We start from the raw sequence: 18,034 nt of genomic DNA, 5'->3' as shown, positions 1-18,034 counted from the left end.
ATTTGCACAGGTCGTTATTTCAGAACCTGGAATGGTTGTTTGTCAACTCATAGAGAGAATTGAAAGTGATCTTCTTCAATAGGTCCCTTTGTGATGGTACTGTGATGTGGGCTCACAAATGTAACCTTTTCAGTTGCCCCTTTGCTGAAACTCACTGAGGGTCAGCTGAGAGGGTGGCGAGGCTGACATCCCAACCATCTCAGAGCCAGTGTTTTTGTCCTAGAGTAATAAAAAGAACACCCCCAGAAACCTTTAATTTTGTACATATATGGCGCATCAATGTTTTTAGTTAGAGGAAATATACAAAAACATCAAATCATTTCTGACTCCTAAACAAGTCTAACAGGCCTCAGTCCCCAGATTAACAGACAGCTGCTCCCAGCAGGCACGCTGGTTTTTCTCTTTTTGAAGAGTGTGCTCCCCGACCTTCTATGACCAACCTAATAATAACAACTTATCTTTAATCTACATTTGCACTTTAAGATGGATGCCCTTGTCTGTGGGGGCATCTCTGGGAAAACATTCAGTGTTGGGTATAGAGCTGGTAGTCCTACAGTGCTGCCGCTGAGTGAAGTGAATCTGTTAAAGACAGGAGTGAGTTGGTTTGGCACTGAATGAAGGACTCAAGTTGATTGAAAAGGTCAGGAGAGCAGCTGTAAGTGGTGCCATCCCCTCACTTCATTCTGATGACACACTTGCACACACACCCATCTTTGCAGCAAACAACCACATCACTTGGGAGTAGATTAGATGGCAGATAAATATTTATATATATATATACACTCTATATACACTGTATATATATAAATATATAGATAGATATAGATACATATTTATACAGATAAACATGCATATAAATACACCAAATATAAAGGCTACAAATTTGACATGGCCTAACAAAAAAATGAGAAATGTATAATCAATATAAACATTACATTTCTCTGAAAAACATTTGTATTCTCTGATATGTGTTTTTCTCATCTTGGACTTAACTGTACATGACATACAGAGTGTAGGGTTTGTGTGCAACATTGATTCTCTGCAGGAGCGGACTTCTTTTCAAAAGACCCCTGGAGAGGAGGGATGTCTCATTACATTTGTCTCTCTGCACACTCTGTACACTGTACAAGTTCCCAGGCCATTTGAAATAAATAGTTTCTATCAACCTCTATGGATTCCACAGCACACTTTAAAACTGTTCTCAGAATCAGTGGCTGTACATTTAACAATGTCACCTAGTTCATTCCTAAAGCTGAAGCGATTAAGGAGCCACGTGTGCTCCAAATTACATTCATACTTAACAGCTCAAATCAATAATGTTGGACGGAATTAATTACCAGGTTGGTGAGACTGTGTGCAAGTTACAAATGGTCGTATGAGCGGCTGTCAGAATGAAATATGAGGGATAATTTGGAATCAGGTGCGCCGCGAGCTGGCTTACAGGAAGTGCTTACAGTGGGTTTTTTTTATACATTTTTCTACCCCTACATATATTATATAAAGCCTATATATCTATCTGCTATAGATCTAGCTGCAGCAACACGGCTGGTGCAACCTGTAATAGCAGCGAAGGCTTTTTCCATTACAACTGCATCACAACTGCATCCAAAGTATCCAAAGTTCGCTGTCAAAACATGGAAAGAAAGTGCAGAAAGCAAGAACAAAACGCATTACAATAAATAAAAAGAAAGAACAAAATGCATTACGATAAATAAAAAGAAAGAACAAAACGCATTACAATAAATAAAAAGAAAGAACAAAATGCATTACAATAAATAAAAAGAAAGAACAAAATGCATTACAATAAATAAAAAGAATGGCAAATTACATAATACACCACATATGCAGGCTATTTGCACATGTTATCGCTGGACTTTTTTTGGACACTATTTTAACACAGGCTAAAAAAAGAGTCAATAGGTCCACAAAAAAAACCCATAAAAATCCAATCATAATCAGGTTACTTGTGTATAAAATTTGAATTCATTGCGCGTGTCTTTTGAATACAGTTTCGGCAGTAAATGATGGATTTTGAGAAAAGAATGTGGAAGGACGTACCGAGCCGTCAAGCGGTGATATAGCTGTGAGATCTCCAGTCTGGTGCTAGATCATAAGCCTTTAGTTCACAGCTGATTATCTCTAGTCGATTGATTAAGCACACTCTGGCCCATCTGAACTCAGGCTGGTGGATGGGCACAGGTCACATTGATCCCTGAAGACTGTGTCTACATCTGCTCTCGCTGCAGACCAATATGTCATGGGGATTGGCTTATGGGCTTCTTGGGGCCTATGTAAGCTGATGAACCAAGCACCATAGCTGTCAGCCATTATTGAATGACAGTGTATGTCTGCGTCCAACCAGGGATGCAGATGTTATGACCAAACCCCCCCAAAGCAGGCTGTGCGCGTCTTATTTTAGATTGAAATGAGTGCATAATGCCATACTTTGGACAAGGGTTCAAACAAACATAACTGTTTTGAACTCAGTTCAAACCAAATACATTTCCACAGAATTGTCAATGAAGCTGGGGAGTGTATTTGTATATACCCTGTCGTAATGTATGGGGTTGGGGTTTGCACTGGATGGGTTCCTTTGGCCACTCAAGATCATTTGACAGTCATTACACAGTTGCAGAAAGAACAGTGTTTTTTCAGTGTTAGGCAAAGACACGTGACCATATAAAGATATATTTTTTTTGCTACAATCTAAATCTAAACATAGATACTGGAAGAAGACAATGGCTATCATACATGAGCACTCATTAGACTGTGGCAGAATGCATACATACATTTTTGAACAGGCAGAATTACTGAATTTCTTAGAAGTTTTTGCATTCTATCTTTCATTGAACAACAACAAACACTATTAGAAAGCTTATGAAGAATACTCTTATGGATAACTGATTATACAGTAACTATTGAATATGCCTGTACAGCAGTAGGTGAAGGTCTCTCAAAAGCTATTAATCTCTGTTCATCAGGCCTGTCCTGTTTTCTCATATCACAGACACATGTTACATCAAGGAGACTACCAGGTTTGACCTCAAAAAGCCAGAGAGACCGTATTTATGGCAGCCAAGGATATTTTACCAAGCACTAGATGAGAAGCACTGTGGCTGAACATAAAATTCCCCAAAGCCATTGTAAACCTTTTCGCATTCTATCAGCTTGGCTGCAAGCATCTAGTGACCAATGCACTGTTTCCTAACCACTGTTCCCACTGCACTCTGTCCTCTGGATGCCCAAAGTGCTTACCAAAGTGGTGAAACACTTATGAAGTATGCCAACGCCCATTTACTATAGTCTCTAATATGTGATTGATTTGGAAGATGATGTACTTCAAATATATCATCATTAACCACAAATAATACTATACATAAGTATGACAAAATACAGAAGTTGTAATTGGAATGATTGATTTTGGTATTGTTAACGCTCTTTATAATTGTGGACCTTTGGCTTATAATAAACTGAAGTATTTCTTATCAACCAAACAGGAAGCAATTGTCTTGCTTCCACATCCCACAACCACGTGCTTAACACTCGTTGTGACGTCAAACCTAACAAAACCTTTCAAAATCGCAATTATTCGTCGCAAATAGCCAAGTGCAGTGAAGTGTTTTCAACAAACTCAATGCATAACAAAATGAAAATATCTGACATCTAAGATGAACAGTTATTATTGTGAACTCACAGAAGTCACATTTATTACCAGCTGATCATAATCATCGAAGCAGTACTGCTTCAGCAAACAAAACATGTTAGCCAGCCTCACGTTCCACTCGTCAGTTACATTCCTTGAAACAATGTCTTCTTAGTGCTTTATTTATAAAATATACAAGGCCAGTCCCGCCGCCATGAGGGAGGGGGGTTAACGCGTACAGATGACCTTGGCCCAAGGCCCGGAGTGGGGCGGCCCTGCAAAGATCTATGATGAAATAGTGTGAGAGAGGAGAGCTGTTTTACCGTGCGCAAATTAAACATGACTTAAGTGTTAAGTTATGGTCAGTCAGAGATCTTTGGAGATCATGTTGTCAAGACACACGGTGGGCTTGCACTAGGCTTTCTTCGAACTGAAAAGGGTGAGTTGGAAAAAAATAACATCCATAAGAACATATTCTGCAAAGTTCATAGCAGGAGCAGCAGTGCTTCATCAACTAAAGGCACACCAAGGTTGTAGACTACACATTTTTCCCATGAGCGCAACTAACAAATGACATTAACAGGTATTATGCATCCAATGTGGTCATGAGCACACTTCTATCATGCCTGTATCCTTCAGAGTGATATGAGAGAACTCCGGAGTGTGAAACTTCCAAAGGCGTCCTGTTACCCCCTAAATATAGCAAGTATATAGATCCAGAAACTGACGGTCGGTTTTTTCCCCCACCACTAAGGGGCTCAGACCTGCAGTTTCAGGTGATGAGGGCTGAACACTGAATACGTCGCTCTCTGTAGTCCGCCTTCAGTTTTTTTTTAAATCAGAGACTTCGGAGTAAAACGAGGAAGAAAACCGAATACTTGTGCAAGGTCAAGGGAAAGAATCGTTCCAAACTGAACTGACTAAAAAATGCAGATGAGGACCCTGGGGCTGTGTGACGTGTGGGATTTTCACCTAAATACCTCTGCATTACTTCATAAATAAACATACATATATTCAGCATCAAAGGTAAGCAAAATGTTAACTGTTTTTGTGACGTAAACAAACCAAAACTGACTTTTGAAAATAGTTGCATGAAAATGACAATATTTTTCGAATTATTCATCTACGGGACGTCTAACAGTAGGTTTTCACTTTTTGGGGTAAGATTAGTGGATGTCTACCTGAATGCAGTTAGAGGGACGATTGCTTATTAAACCTTTCATTTCCCCCCTTCTCTTTTAAAATAATGACTGTGGCTATAACATTTTATAAGATTTGTCAAATGTTAGCAAACACAAATAGCAACAGCACCGGCAGCAGTATTCAGCATGTCTACTGTATTAATCCATATGACATTTAATTTATTGATCAGTCGTTCATTAGTAGTTACCTTAATTTGGGGTTCGTTCCATTATCCTGGTCTAATGAACCACATATTAGGCTATCGCACAGTTAAAAGGTCTACCAGAACTTTCGGCGTCCCGGTCCGTATGGGAAGCTATCGGAGCTTGATCATCTTTTTGTGCATTTTGTTGTCTCGCTTAAAAAATAACGGATCATCAAATCATCAAATCATCAAATGCATATTATTGGGAACACACAGATCATAATGGAACTCAGAGTCATTTGTCTCTACAATATTTAAGGTATTTACCTGGCTTCTGGAAAATGCAATGTTAGTAAAGTAAGAATCTCGTCTGTTCATTCCGTGCTGCGCTTCCCCAGGTGATACCGTGTACTGAAAAGCTCTCATCAAATACCTCCATCCCCTCTTTACAAACTCAAATACCTCCACCCCCTCTTTACAAACTCCGATTCGGCCCGTGCATGCTGATATATTAGACGTAGCCTACTCATGGCGTTTAATTTCATGTTGTTCTTCTATTTGACATTGGAAGTGCGATGCACTTTGTCAGAACAGAATGTTTATTTTTTTACTAAAACCGGTTGCTTTGCATTCACAACGTGTATTGTATTGAATTCTCAACGTGTAGCCTATATAATATCTTGCCTATTGCCAAATCAACACTACAACGAAGGAACTGGGCTTTATTATAGTTGTCTAATTTAAGCTGGCCAATTGCAGTCCCATCGCTTTTGAAACACGTTACTAATAGCCTAACCTACCAGAAGTAGCAGGCATACCCTTAGGCATAGTTTTCAAGTGGTGTATGAAGCGGCGTTGCGAGCGTGCTTCAGTAAATTGTTGCATTGCTAACCAACGTGTGCGAAGTCGCGCCCGTACGAATGGCTCGTTGGCTGCGGAGATCCTGTTGATATGTCATTTTCCAGACCAAAGGGATTTTGTTAATGTTTGACGTAGTGCAAAAAGATTTTTTTCTAACGTAGTCGTGGTGCGAAAATTCGTTGACCTCCCAATATAGGCTTGTAGACGGCGGCTCCGCGGGTCATTTTTTTTTAAATAACCAAAATAATAATCTACTGTCGTGTGTCACATCTGACGTCGACTGACACTCGGTGGAACCCCCTCTCTCCTCGCCTGTGCTTTTTGTTCAGTTTCACCTCTGAGAGGGTTGTGATTTCGTATGGACCATAGCGGGATTTATGGTGGATGCACGCTTCTGTATCAATGTGCATTGATGTAGCAGAAAACGTGGCAGAGATAAGGTAAGAGAATTTCAGACATCCGATTTTTAGACAAAGCGTGGTGGGCTACCGTAGGATGAACAAACATCAGTTCTGTCCGTCGTTCCACTGACATTTCCAACATATGAAGACTTGAAACCACAATGCCTTTGTTAATTGTAATGCTTATAGACTCACACGCGCCTTTCTAAAGCTTGACCGTGTGAGGATATTATACACAATATCGCAGCGTGTTGCATTGTTTTCCACAAAGAAACGTCGTTATTGCAATGTGTGGCTAATTTCCTTGTTCTCCTTACTATGTTCCACAGAGCCCTTATCTCATCACCTGGTATCGTTGATTGGGATTTGGCAAAGATTTCATAGAAGAAACAGAGGGTGAACAATTAAGGGAATTTGAATATTGTCTCAATCGGGAATTACACATCCAAACTGGGATCTATGAGCGGAAAAGTGGCGAAGCCTAAAGAAGAAAAGGATGCTTCCAAGGGTAAGAGGCTAGTCTTGCAACGCCTTGATTGCTACCCCTAAATCACTCACTTAAAGCGACCGCACTCATTCATCTCTCTCCCTATAACATCACATTGTGAAAACACTGGGGGAAACTGCATAGAGGTACGCTGTCACAGCTATTGGAGAAACAGAGTTGTTAAAATAGCCTATATTGTATAAATGTGGGCTGCCTTTCTGAATTAATTTCATTGACATGTTGTGGCCGAAGAAGGCAACAACTATGACACGCCAATGCTGTTTCTCAGTGAAAGATTGACATGTAGTCACTACCTTTTGTCCATGACTATTGTCCATCCTGTTGTCATATGGGGATGAAGCGACAGTGCTGTCGCTTTAACGTAATGGCAGTGAAACACCAATGTTATTGGTCCCTTGTTGAAATCCTTCCGATCTTGTTTTAGCCTGTACCTCAAGGTAGGTCTGGGTAATCATTAATCCTTTCTTATCAATATATTCATTCAGTCACGCCGTTAAGTGATGACGCCGAGAACACTATTTGTTTGGGTACCTACTGCGCAAAATGAGTTCCTGACCATCTCTGGTACAGCTGCGCTTCGACTCGGGATATAAACAGGCAAATAATTGCCATGGAGACAAAGGGGACTCAGGGTTGCCAAAGAAACATGGGGGAGATTGAATTATGATAATGTGCATGTTGTTTGCTAAATTGTACTATATGCACGGCACTTTGAATGAGCACTTTATCAATTCATTCCAGTAGCATTTATAGACCTATATTTATTTTCAGGTAAGATACCTAAGTGACATGGAAACTGACAAAGATGGGTATTGTTGAACAAATGTCCCTTTTAAAAAAAAAGAAGAAGCTGTAGCATAAATGAAAAACCAAATTTTCACAAATGATCCCTCTAACTCCTCTCTAGACCATATCTTATTAGCTTATCTTTTCTCCTCCATAAAGTATTGTTACGTTAAATAATGTCAGTCCATGACTTGCTGTATGGTTTTCAGTTTTTACCACCACAACCCTCTTTGTCACGTTTCTGCAGCTGAATGAACAAAAGAAATGTGTGCATGCAATGTAGTTCATTGATCTCCAACATAAAAAAGAGAAAGCTAAGAAAGGCCTATACTCTGTGTGTCCTGTGTTCAACCAAGACAAGACAATTTTTGTTTGTTTGTTTGTTTGTTTTTTAAGAAAAAGAAGGACGGTTAAACAATGAAACGCTCAGTAATATACAATCCAAAGCCTCCAAGGAAGCCATAATCAGAGTACAGTCCTTTCTTGAAGTGCTTTTCTATTGCCATTGTTTTGGATACGTCTGCTGCTACCCATGCTGTTGGCCTGAGTTCATAACGCACGTCTGTACTCTGGCTGAACTGTGAATAAGCTTCATTTTTCCCCCCAAGTCACTGTAGGAGTCCAGCCATAATTTGTGTGCTGTTATTCAGTCACTGTAGGGCCTAATGTAAACATGCCTTATTATATCTTTCTCATGGTCTAAAGCACGGGATGAGCACTTCATCACAGCGATATCCCTACCAGTGCATCAGCCTGTATTTCAGTGACGTCTGTATGCAGCAAAAGAATACACCTGGAAATTGTAGAATGTGCTTTGGACATTTTGAGGGGGAAGTAGTTGGTTATCTCAAAATAATCTTACTAATCATGCTAGGATTTTAAGTGCTCAAGTGGCAAATCAGTTTGAAAGTCCCAGCAGGGAAAGACTCATGATCATGATTAGCGTCAATGTACGCACCCTTAACCATTCCATTAATATTATATCAGGACGCTCACATAAACATGTCTCTTAGGCAATGAGTTATACAAATTATGGAGCAGGTACAGTTGATGATTATAATGATGATTTGTCAAAATGAATTTGATTATTCAGGTTTTTGAGATATTCAACAAAATCCCATGTGGGAGTGGTTGTTCCTCAACTGAGCTAATTGAAGTGTTTGAGAAATTGTACTTTGCCAAAACAATCTACAAAGCACCCTTCACTGTGGTAGAGCAGATTTGGCTGTGACAACCACTTTTCCTGATAAGAAGGCTTTAGCATCTCCGGCTCCAGTCTCAGGAGTGGAACACAGGTATTAGAAGTCACACTGCCTGTTCCTGGCCTTTGCCCATAGTGTGTGGCCATGCTTGGCTGCCTTACATGATGAGGCCATGTTCCCAGAGCTGGAGCACAGGGGTATACAGACTGTGTGTGTGTGTGTGTGTGTGTGTGTGTGTGTGTGTGTGTGTGTGTGTGTGTGTGTGTGTGTGTGTGTGTGTGTGTGTGTGTGTGTGTGGGAGGGAGGCACTACTGCCCCAACATCACTGCCTGGAAATCTGATTTGTCTGCCCCCCTGCTTCGCCGTGATACTGAATTACCTACACAGAGTCGTGAGGCATGTCATCCTGATACACCTTCTTGTTCGAGGCTGGTGAAAAAAGAACTCTTTTTAACAACTGGTTGTTTTCGAAGGATGAGCAGTGATTTCTCTTTGTGTTCTTTTTCAGTGTATTCAAGCACAGTTATAACCTGTGTGTCCATTCCATAGTGTTACCATGGTCCTTTATTTAGTAGATGCTAGATGCGCATCGTGGGTTCTTACGTGCAACAAAGAAGGGCATCGCTGTTTTGATTACTGATTCATTTGGTCATTTCATAACATGCACAAACAGTCGAGTGCCTTCGAGGGCGGACTAACACCTCACTTGGGTTTGTCTGTTAAAAAAGGTTGGCGTTTCGTGTAAACTGTTTTGAGGAAGGCACACTCCCGTGTCCTGGTTTTCAGTGTCTGACAGGCACATCTAATCTAATCTAATCTCTACACGGTTTGACAGCATAACAATGACCACTCAGTTAGCCTAAATTGACCGATCATTTAACCCGACAGAATATATTAACAAATAAATACATCATGGACTATGCAATTAGGCACAACTATGCTCTAAGTTGCACACACAGTGATCTTCAGTAATGCAGAAAAAAAATAATATACAGTAACATAATATAATAGCAGACTAATCGCAGCACTTTAAGATCTGAGCTTATAGAGCCAGAGAATCGAGGTTTTGTACTCTGTTCTACTCTGTTTCGTACTTTGTAAAAGTTTGGCTCATCCAATTATTTATTTGCTCTGTAAAAAATGAACACAGCGAGTCTATTGGGCTGTAGTCATCTGGTGAGTGAGCCAGATGTATCCGGGTATCATCTGCATTACTATGGTAATCGATTTTGTTGTTCCGCAGAATTTGGCCCAATGGCAGCATGTGGAGATCGAACAGAAGAGATCCGTGAACAGATCCCTGGGGGATTCCGCGTGTCATAGTCACCCTATCAGAATCAAACAAGCCACAAGTGCGCTTGTCATCACAGCACATATCAGAAATCCCCATGTTATGATTGGCTTAGAAGACACAAATTCAACGCCACACCCAGAAATGAATATGCTGTTTTACCTGCCCCATGAAGGCTTGACTGTCCTATGTGTGCAGACATGCAAATAGCAATTCTGCTCGATCACTCCCCTTTGATATTCCCCTATTTGAGCGATATCATGACATCACAGGCTGCAGAGCTCACTGCCTTTCAAATTAGGGCCCTGTGTGTCGTATTAGGTCCCGTGTGTAATTTAAGGGCCCTGTGTGTCTAATTAGGGCCTCATGTGTAATTTGCCCCATGTGTGAAATGAAAAGCATCTCCCTTGTGTAGCTTATTTCCTACAGTGTTGTTTGATATAATATAACTAGTAGCACACACACTTGAACACTACTCCATATTTGAAGTCATCCTTCCAAGGTCAAGGGCGAGCCCACTGTGTGCACAAAGTTGTGTTTGCCCCAGGAGCCTGAACTGGGCCCTACCTCTAAAACCCCTCCCAACCAGGGTACCATTCTTTTAGATTTATTTAGATTCTCTTTGGTGTGGTTTAGTTCACATCCTCCCTCTACAGAGGATATATTTCCTTTCTTTACAGGGAATGGGCCACACATTGTAGATGTCTGTGGGTTGGAGGGGTGACACCGTTTTGGCGAATCAGACTGTGATTTCAGACGAAGTGAGAGCAATAGCTGCATGTGTTTGCTTGCAGATTAATTCAGGCCAGGGCTAGGCACAGCGCGCAATCAATAAATATCCAGAGCATAGCTTAGAGACGCTTCATTAATCACGAGGAGGCAAAGCTCCTTTTTTGCTGCTGCCCTGACACCTGGTGTAATCTCCCCAGCAGATGAGCAGCCCACTATAGCATTAGAAATCCTTTGATTCAGTGTCAGGCTCTCTGTGTGCTCCCTTCTGTAGATTTGTGTTGCTCTCTGCCGCTTCAATGGGAGAGATTATAATGCTGGTAAAATACTTTACAATGTAATGGAATTGCACAGTATCTGCGCGCCTACCCTGCTTACGCTTGCCTTTTGATATTGTTCAATCGAGAGCTGAGGTCGATTGAGAGGCACACACAGTGTATTAAGAAATCTTGTTTGTTTGTGATTGGCTGTTGCAAGATTGCAACTAGATATGGAGAAAGGCAATATGATATTCTCACTTTAATGCCAATTAACTGGACTGTGTGGAGTTGCTCATACATCAACCAAGTCTGTCTTCAGTCTGTCCTGTTCATTTATTCTTGCTACTACAAGTCATGGTAACTATCATCCTACCATACATTTACAATGTCTATGGATTGCTTTACTTGTTTCTGTTGGGTGTACTAGCTGTTCTCACTGTAAATGCTTTGCGTGTGTCTTGGGCTGGGGGTAAGGGCTGCTGCTGCACCAGCAATAGTGCTGCCCACTGCCCACTACTGTTGCCCCAGCAATAGTGCTGCCCACTGGTGATGCCCCAGCAATAGTGCTGCCCACTGCTTGCGGCGAAGTTTGGCGCTAACGCAGATCGGCTCGTGCAGCAGCCGCGGAGGAGGAGGAGGAGTGCTAGCCGCCTCGCAGACTTGCCACTCTGAATTGCTGGGCGGCTGGCTGACATGTTGGGGAATGTTCAGGGCCTGTCTCTCCGATTCTCGCTCTGCCGCCCCCCCCTGTGCATGACGTCCGGGTCTGTTGAGGCAGCATGATTAGCACACTCACATTGACTGTGTGTGTGTGTGTGTGTGTGTGTGTGTGTGTGTGTGTGTGTGTGTGTGTGTGTGTGTGTGTCCCTGTCTGTCCTCCCCACAGGGGCCCTGCAGCGCTTCATAAAACCACTCTGTCTGCTTGTTTAGACAAAACAAGCCACCCCAGCCAAGGAGACTGTGCCAGAGTGTGTGACTCTGCAGGTCGTTCCCTTGTTAACACCCCACCACAGGTCCAGGCCATTTGTAAGGCTTGTTGTTTAATCAAGACAGCGCTGGTTTTTATTTATGTTGGAAAGCCAGTTGCACACGCTTATATGGCTTTTTAGTTTTTTTTTTCTCCGGGGGCTGGCGGACTTCCCAAATGAAGGGAAGTGGATGGTTTGTTTGTTTGTTTATGTGTCTGTGCCCAGTGTCCAGCTTAAACGGCGCAAATAGCGCCTGCTTAGGTCCTCACCCAAAAGATTAGTGCAGGAAAGGCGCCAGGTGTTGGGACGTGAGCCGTCTCATTTGGATGAAAAGCACGTAGGCTGCCCTCAGTATCTGGGGGTTATGATGAGAGTGGGTTGCTGGTAATCCTGAAAGCTCTGTGTGTCTTTTGAGGTGAGTGGGCTTGTAAGCTGGCCTCTTGGGCCCTCGGGTCGGAGGCCAGCCCAACATACTAATATGTGGGGTTGTGGCACTCAGTAGACTCATATTCCCACTGTCCAAACAGTGCTGCAGTTATCCTGGTACATTCTTTTCCATCCCTTCTTGCAATCATGATAGTCCGTTTTCCCAATTCCTTCAGTATGCCGGCATTCAATTGCTCATCCCTTTGTTGTCTTTCCTCCTGTTAGGTCTGCCTTCAACCCCATTCCCATCCTTCCTTTTTTTCTGTTTGTCCATCTGTCTCACTTTGCCACTAACCTTCTTCAATTCAATAACTGCTCTTTGACCTCAGCATCTGACATCTTCCCAGGATGCCCATCAAAGTGATATTAGGTCCTCTTCTTGTCGTGCAAGCAGAATTCCGTGCCTAAATGTCTGTGAATGAAGGATGCACGTATTTGATCCTGCCATTTAAGTCCAAACTCTTTGTCATGTTCTTCCTCCATCCTCTAGCTATTTTAGTAATCATCGTCATCATCATCACAGATGACGCCATCACGCTCCGTGCCTCCAGAGGAATAGACTGTGGCCCTGAGCGGTTCTGTCTAGCTAAGCCTGTGTCGTACATTTTGACGGATGACCTAGCAACAGGAGTCTGCCTCGTAATGGTTCTAATGGGATTTTACTGCAGAGCATCATGGGGATTAAGCCAAAACAGTCACTACTTACACTGTACGACTGTACACTGAAAAATGCCCTGTTTTCTGTCTGTCGTTCCTGTTCTTTATGTCATGGTGTGGAGTGAAGGAGTTCTAGGAAATGATGGCTGGAAAAGGGAGGTTTTTTATCCAAAGAAAGGAGGCCACTCCCTAAGCTACCAGTGCTTTTAATCATAAAAGTCTTTAAGGACATCTAAAAACGTAATACTGGGTATTTTTTTTCTAGCTGAGTCATAACTTCATGTCCCTATTCTGTGTGCATACTTTCACTCGCTGATGCGGCCGTTTGTATTTGCGGGAAGCTTTCATTAAACTAATGGCGGAGATCAGAGCATCTCTTGTGTAGGTGTGGGATTATGTGTCGATTGAGGATTTTGGATTACAGTTGGGAATGGAATTGTTTTAGTTTTCAAAATGCATCCTGATGTTATTTGTTCATTTGGAGATAAGCTGCTCTAGTTTGTGCGCTTTGTGTGCTGGTTGTGCTGGCTACGTTGCACTGCGGGCATTTCGATGTCAGAGCAGTACACAGGAAACACAAATATGTGCAATGCTTTGGCACCGCAGTGTGCTAAAAAGTAATTGGAGCTCCTTTGTACAAAACTGCCAGCCCAGTGAAACTCATCTGAGCCTGCTGTCTCCTTACAAGAAATAATGCATGTAAAACATACTTGGAACACCAAACAGCAACGCAGCAACGTATTGATCCATGTGGTTATGGCCCATTTCTCTTACATCTGAGATCATCTTTTATGCTGAAGTCAAATGGATGACACACGATACTCCATCCACACACCAGCATGGATGTGTCCAGTCAGACAGATTGCCCATTGCATAGACAATGTCACAGGCTGAAGTAAGTAAGTCAGTTAGGAGAGACACCACGGATTTAATTTGTGCTTCAACCTGGCTCGTTTGAAGAGAGAAAAAGTTCAATATAGTTTGAGAGCCTGTAGTGTTGCCAATAATAAACATAGTGTGGAATTGACCAGAGAGACAAGCTCAGCTCTGGAGTCGTGTGGTGGCCATCATTCGGAAACCAAAGTGGATGTTTCAGTGTCTGCTGCACTACACAGGGAACGAGCCACAGTTCGGCGACCACTTTGGCATCCTGGGCCACGGTGCTGCTTATCTTCCGTCCACTGCGTGCACGCCTAGAGAGGCTGGTGCACAAAAAAACTCCTGCAGGCAGCTGTGGAGAATCTACTTTGAATAATTACTCCGTCCCCCAAGACCGAACATTACATTGCATAATGGGATTTACATTTTGAGAGCCATGCCAACAAGAGGCAAGATGCTTTGAAATCATGGGGGTCAAGTAGCTCACCCCCTCGTGCCAGCAGAGTATCTGCGTCCTCCATGTGTGTTCTGGTTGACCGACTGGACCCCATTAGGGAGCGGCGGTTTCTCTGCTTCATCAGGGAAATGGAGCGCTTCTGGGTATTAGGACGGAGCCTGGGTGAATGCCACAGAGCCTGGGTGACGGCCACAGAGCCTGGGTGAATGCCACAGAGCCTGGGTGAGAACACAGGGCCTGGGCAGGGGTGCAAACTCGTCACCTTTCGGCGAAATTCGCCGTTTTTGATCCAAAATAGGTCATTTGTGTGATTCGTGTAGATCTGCAAAAAAAATATTTTTAGGGGGGGGGGGGGGTCCTCCAAGTAATCTGCGAACGCAAGCTGTCATGAATAGTTCAAGCTAGTTCGTTTGGCCAACCCCATGTCACCATGACAGGCACGCTTTTTTATTTCGGGTCTTCTGCTGCCGTAATAGACAGGTGTATTACAAGACATGTCTTTCGGGTGAAAGCGTTGGTTTTCGAGCGGCCTTTTTAAGATGGCATTTACGGTAACGTGTGACGTTGGTACGCTGCAAGAACGTTATACTATCTAACGTGGGCTAACGTGCTAATGTCAGACAGTTGGCTGACAGACGCCTCGCAAATCACATCAACTATTTTTTGCTGGTTACAATAACGGTGTTATCGGATAGTACAGTGTCTTTTTCTCGGTAACTTTTGAAAAATCTAAGCGTGAAAACGCAGAAAAATGTACATTTACTTAAAAGTCAGCCGAGTTTGGTCCGGAGTTTAGCTGCTAAAGTTATCTTCTGTCCTGTCGTTTGAAGCAAACCTTTTAGCCCTGGCATTGGTCTCCCATTATGTATTTATCTATCACTTCACTGGATTGGAAGTCCATTTTCCAGGCTATCGCACGCCCCCTTCATTGAGGCAGAGGTTAGGTTTGCCTCCCCTATGACAGATCAGCAAGACTAAATAGCTTCTTCTGAAATACATTACATTACATTACCTATTATATGGATACAAACGACATATAATAAAAGTGTCTACAAATATTTCAGTGATGACAAACCATGAGAAAACACACCCAGTGTGTGAGGGATTGCACAATTTTAGATGAGGCGCAGCTCGTCAAGATCAGATACATATTAATATTTATTTTATCATTATTTGTTTTTTACTTTTCATGAGGTATGTGTATGAACTGTTTTCTACTGTCGGGCGCTTCACTGCAACTGAACAAACTTACCACTCTGCTACTTCAGTTTGGTTTCAGAATGAGAGAATTTTAGGAGGAGGATGCCATGACTGTGGCTCAACTAGGAGTCAGGTGCAAATGGGCCTTGTCCTGACAAGCTAGACTCAAAGAGTAATGTAAAGGGAAAAGAATATGTGTTCCCACTGTCACAGTTGTTCAAGAACACGGTGAAGCTAGGCCATGCCTGATGCAGCCTCTGTTGATTTTCTGTTCCTATAGTTGGCCCTTTTTTTGGCTTAATGCCTGATGGAGATCTGTGACGATCTGTGTAATGTGCTTTGGTGAAGTAGACTGGAGTGGGTGGTCGGGAGGGTATTGGGGTGGGTTGTTGGGTTGGCCTGTGCCCGTGCAACATTCAACACAGGAATGTTTATGATTAAACTGTTACCAGAGCACAAAATTGTATACAACAGCACAAAGTTTTTCATAGATCTAGCCTCATAATTTTGTTGTCAAAGTGCACCAGATTGATGCATTGAACTTTAAAATGTGCAAAATGTTTTTATATATAAAATATATTCCCCCTCTTAGGGGGTTCGCATCGTTGTCACCTTTTTCATCCCTGATGAGTTTGCACCCCTGCTGGGTGAGGGCCACAGAGCCTGGGTGAATGCCACAGACCCTGGGTGAGAACATAGGGCCTGGGTGAGGGCCACAGAGCCTGGGTGAGGGCCAGAGGGCCTGGGTGAGGGCCACAGAGCCTGGGTGACGGCCACAGAGCCTGGGTGACGGCCACAGAGCCTGGGCGACGGCCACAGAGCCATGGGCTGGCAAAGAGGCGACTCAAGGACAAAGAGACACACCTAGGGCTCACGTTATGACATGTCCCATCGCAGGTTGCTAAGGGGCAGATGTAGGTATGTTAGAGAGCGCAGTGTAAACAGTGACTTGGCTAGTTCGTAGGAAGCGCACATTATGTCTTTTTATTTTACATTGAATATACTAAACCTGCAACTGATCACGTAATCAATGCATGTCACCGCCTTTTAACCGTAATTTAACGGTATCAATCAATCACGGGTACAATTGAATGAATAATTGAAACCACAACCACAACCAGGTGCCTTATTCAGAGAGTAGTATTCCATAGTTAACATTACTTTAAGTTAAGTTAAGTTAAGTTGAGTTCAGTTATGTTAACATTACTTACCTTCAAATTGAAGTCTCAGTTGAGGCACACCAAAGTTTTATATTCAAAAGCCATTGTCTGGTATTTCGTTGTCAAAACCACATATACGTTTTCAAATTGCAACATGATTAAAATGTTGTCCTGGTTTAAAACATGACGCATCGCAGAATGAAAGGGCTAACCTTGAGCAGAGATGCCCTGATTTGATTTGATTTGATTTGATTTGAATACCCAAGCTAGTGATTCGATTCAATCTAATTTGATTCTTATCCGATATTTGTAAAAATGAGACATAAAATACTACAGACCAGATTTCCATATTTAGAGCGATGTTTAAAAAGATCTAAAAAATGGTGACCAGATTTGCTCCTTCAGTTTTCAAATGGAACGGATGTGATATGTTTCTGGTCAGTGGTTTAAGTTTTGGCGTTGTTCCGAGTTTGCCATTGTAAAAAATATAAAGCTATACAAATGCTTAGCAAACTCTGGTAGGTGTACATCCATTTTATCAGAATAAGTTGAGACACTTTCTCCCGTGAGAAACAGGAATGTCTGGTCATCCTACTAAAGAGGTTCAGATTTGATCTTCTAGAATTCTTTTCGATTATGTGGCATGATCCGGCTCTTCAGGTTGTTGTGAAAAGCTTTGAATGTGTTTGTGTGCATGAGTATGTGTTTAATGCACATCATGCAAGTCTGCTTCCTCAGGGAAAGGTTAATATGTCCAGATCTGGGCAAACTTGATCTTCTCCTTTCAACTGTAGCCTACAGAGGATTAAACACCAGTGTGGAGGCAAACTAATTAAAGCTAGCACGATTAACCCACAACTGGGATTAAAAACCGATAACATTAGGCAGAGACTATGCTTACAGGTCAAAGCCGGCTGGGATTGCGGAGGGCCATCTGAAGTGACCTGCACAGTGAGAATGAGAGGGGGGTTGGCTGGCTGGAGGCTGCTGGTCAGGCCTGCTGCGTCAGTGGGGTCAGCACCCTAGTGAAGTCAGTACAGGGCTCGGAGCATTTGACAAACGTGGTGGGCATCACCATGACGGGGAGACATCTTCTCGCTGCACATTGAGGCGGGTGATTGCGTAACGGGATTAGCGTCAAAGTCCTTATAGGCAAGTCTCGCCACTTGGCAGCCATCTTGGTAACGCCCCTAGACAATTATTTTGGACAATGAAGATCAGGCTCCTATCTAAATGAATGGGGAGAGCTCTGTAACTCCATATAGGAGTATAAGTACAT

The 18,034-nt window shown here is 42.6% G+C and overlaps 1 protein-coding gene across 4 annotated transcripts in view; it reads left to right on the top strand.

The window, feature by feature from the left end:
• Positions 1-3,980: 3,980 nt before the first annotated feature.
• The window catches only part of fgf13a (fibroblast growth factor 13a), a 117,785-nt gene continuing 103,731 nt past the window's right edge, over positions 3,981-18,034 (top strand). Inside the window, exons 1-2 of one of the 4 annotated variants that reach the window (XM_031586922.2) lie at positions 3,981-4,082; positions 6,562-6,740. In XM_031586922.2, coding sequence (XP_031442782.1) covers positions 6,692-6,740 — 49 coding nt within the window. In that variant the 5' untranslated portion in view covers positions 3,981-4,082; positions 6,562-6,691. Of the gene's footprint in view, positions 4,083-4,123; positions 4,670-5,252; positions 6,272-6,561; positions 6,741-18,034 lie in introns of those variants that run through there. The other 3 variants (XM_031586921.2, XM_031586924.2, XM_031586920.2) reach the window with 3 other exon arrangements.

The sequence above is a fragment of the Clupea harengus genome, chromosome 20, assembly GCF_900700415.2.
Source record: "Clupea harengus chromosome 20, Ch_v2.0.2, whole genome shotgun sequence".
NCBI classification, from domain to species: Eukaryota; Metazoa; Chordata; class Actinopteri; order Clupeiformes; family Clupeidae; genus Clupea; species Clupea harengus.
Note: the sequence above shows the minus strand (reverse complement) of the source record. Positions and strands in the feature narration are given on the sequence as shown.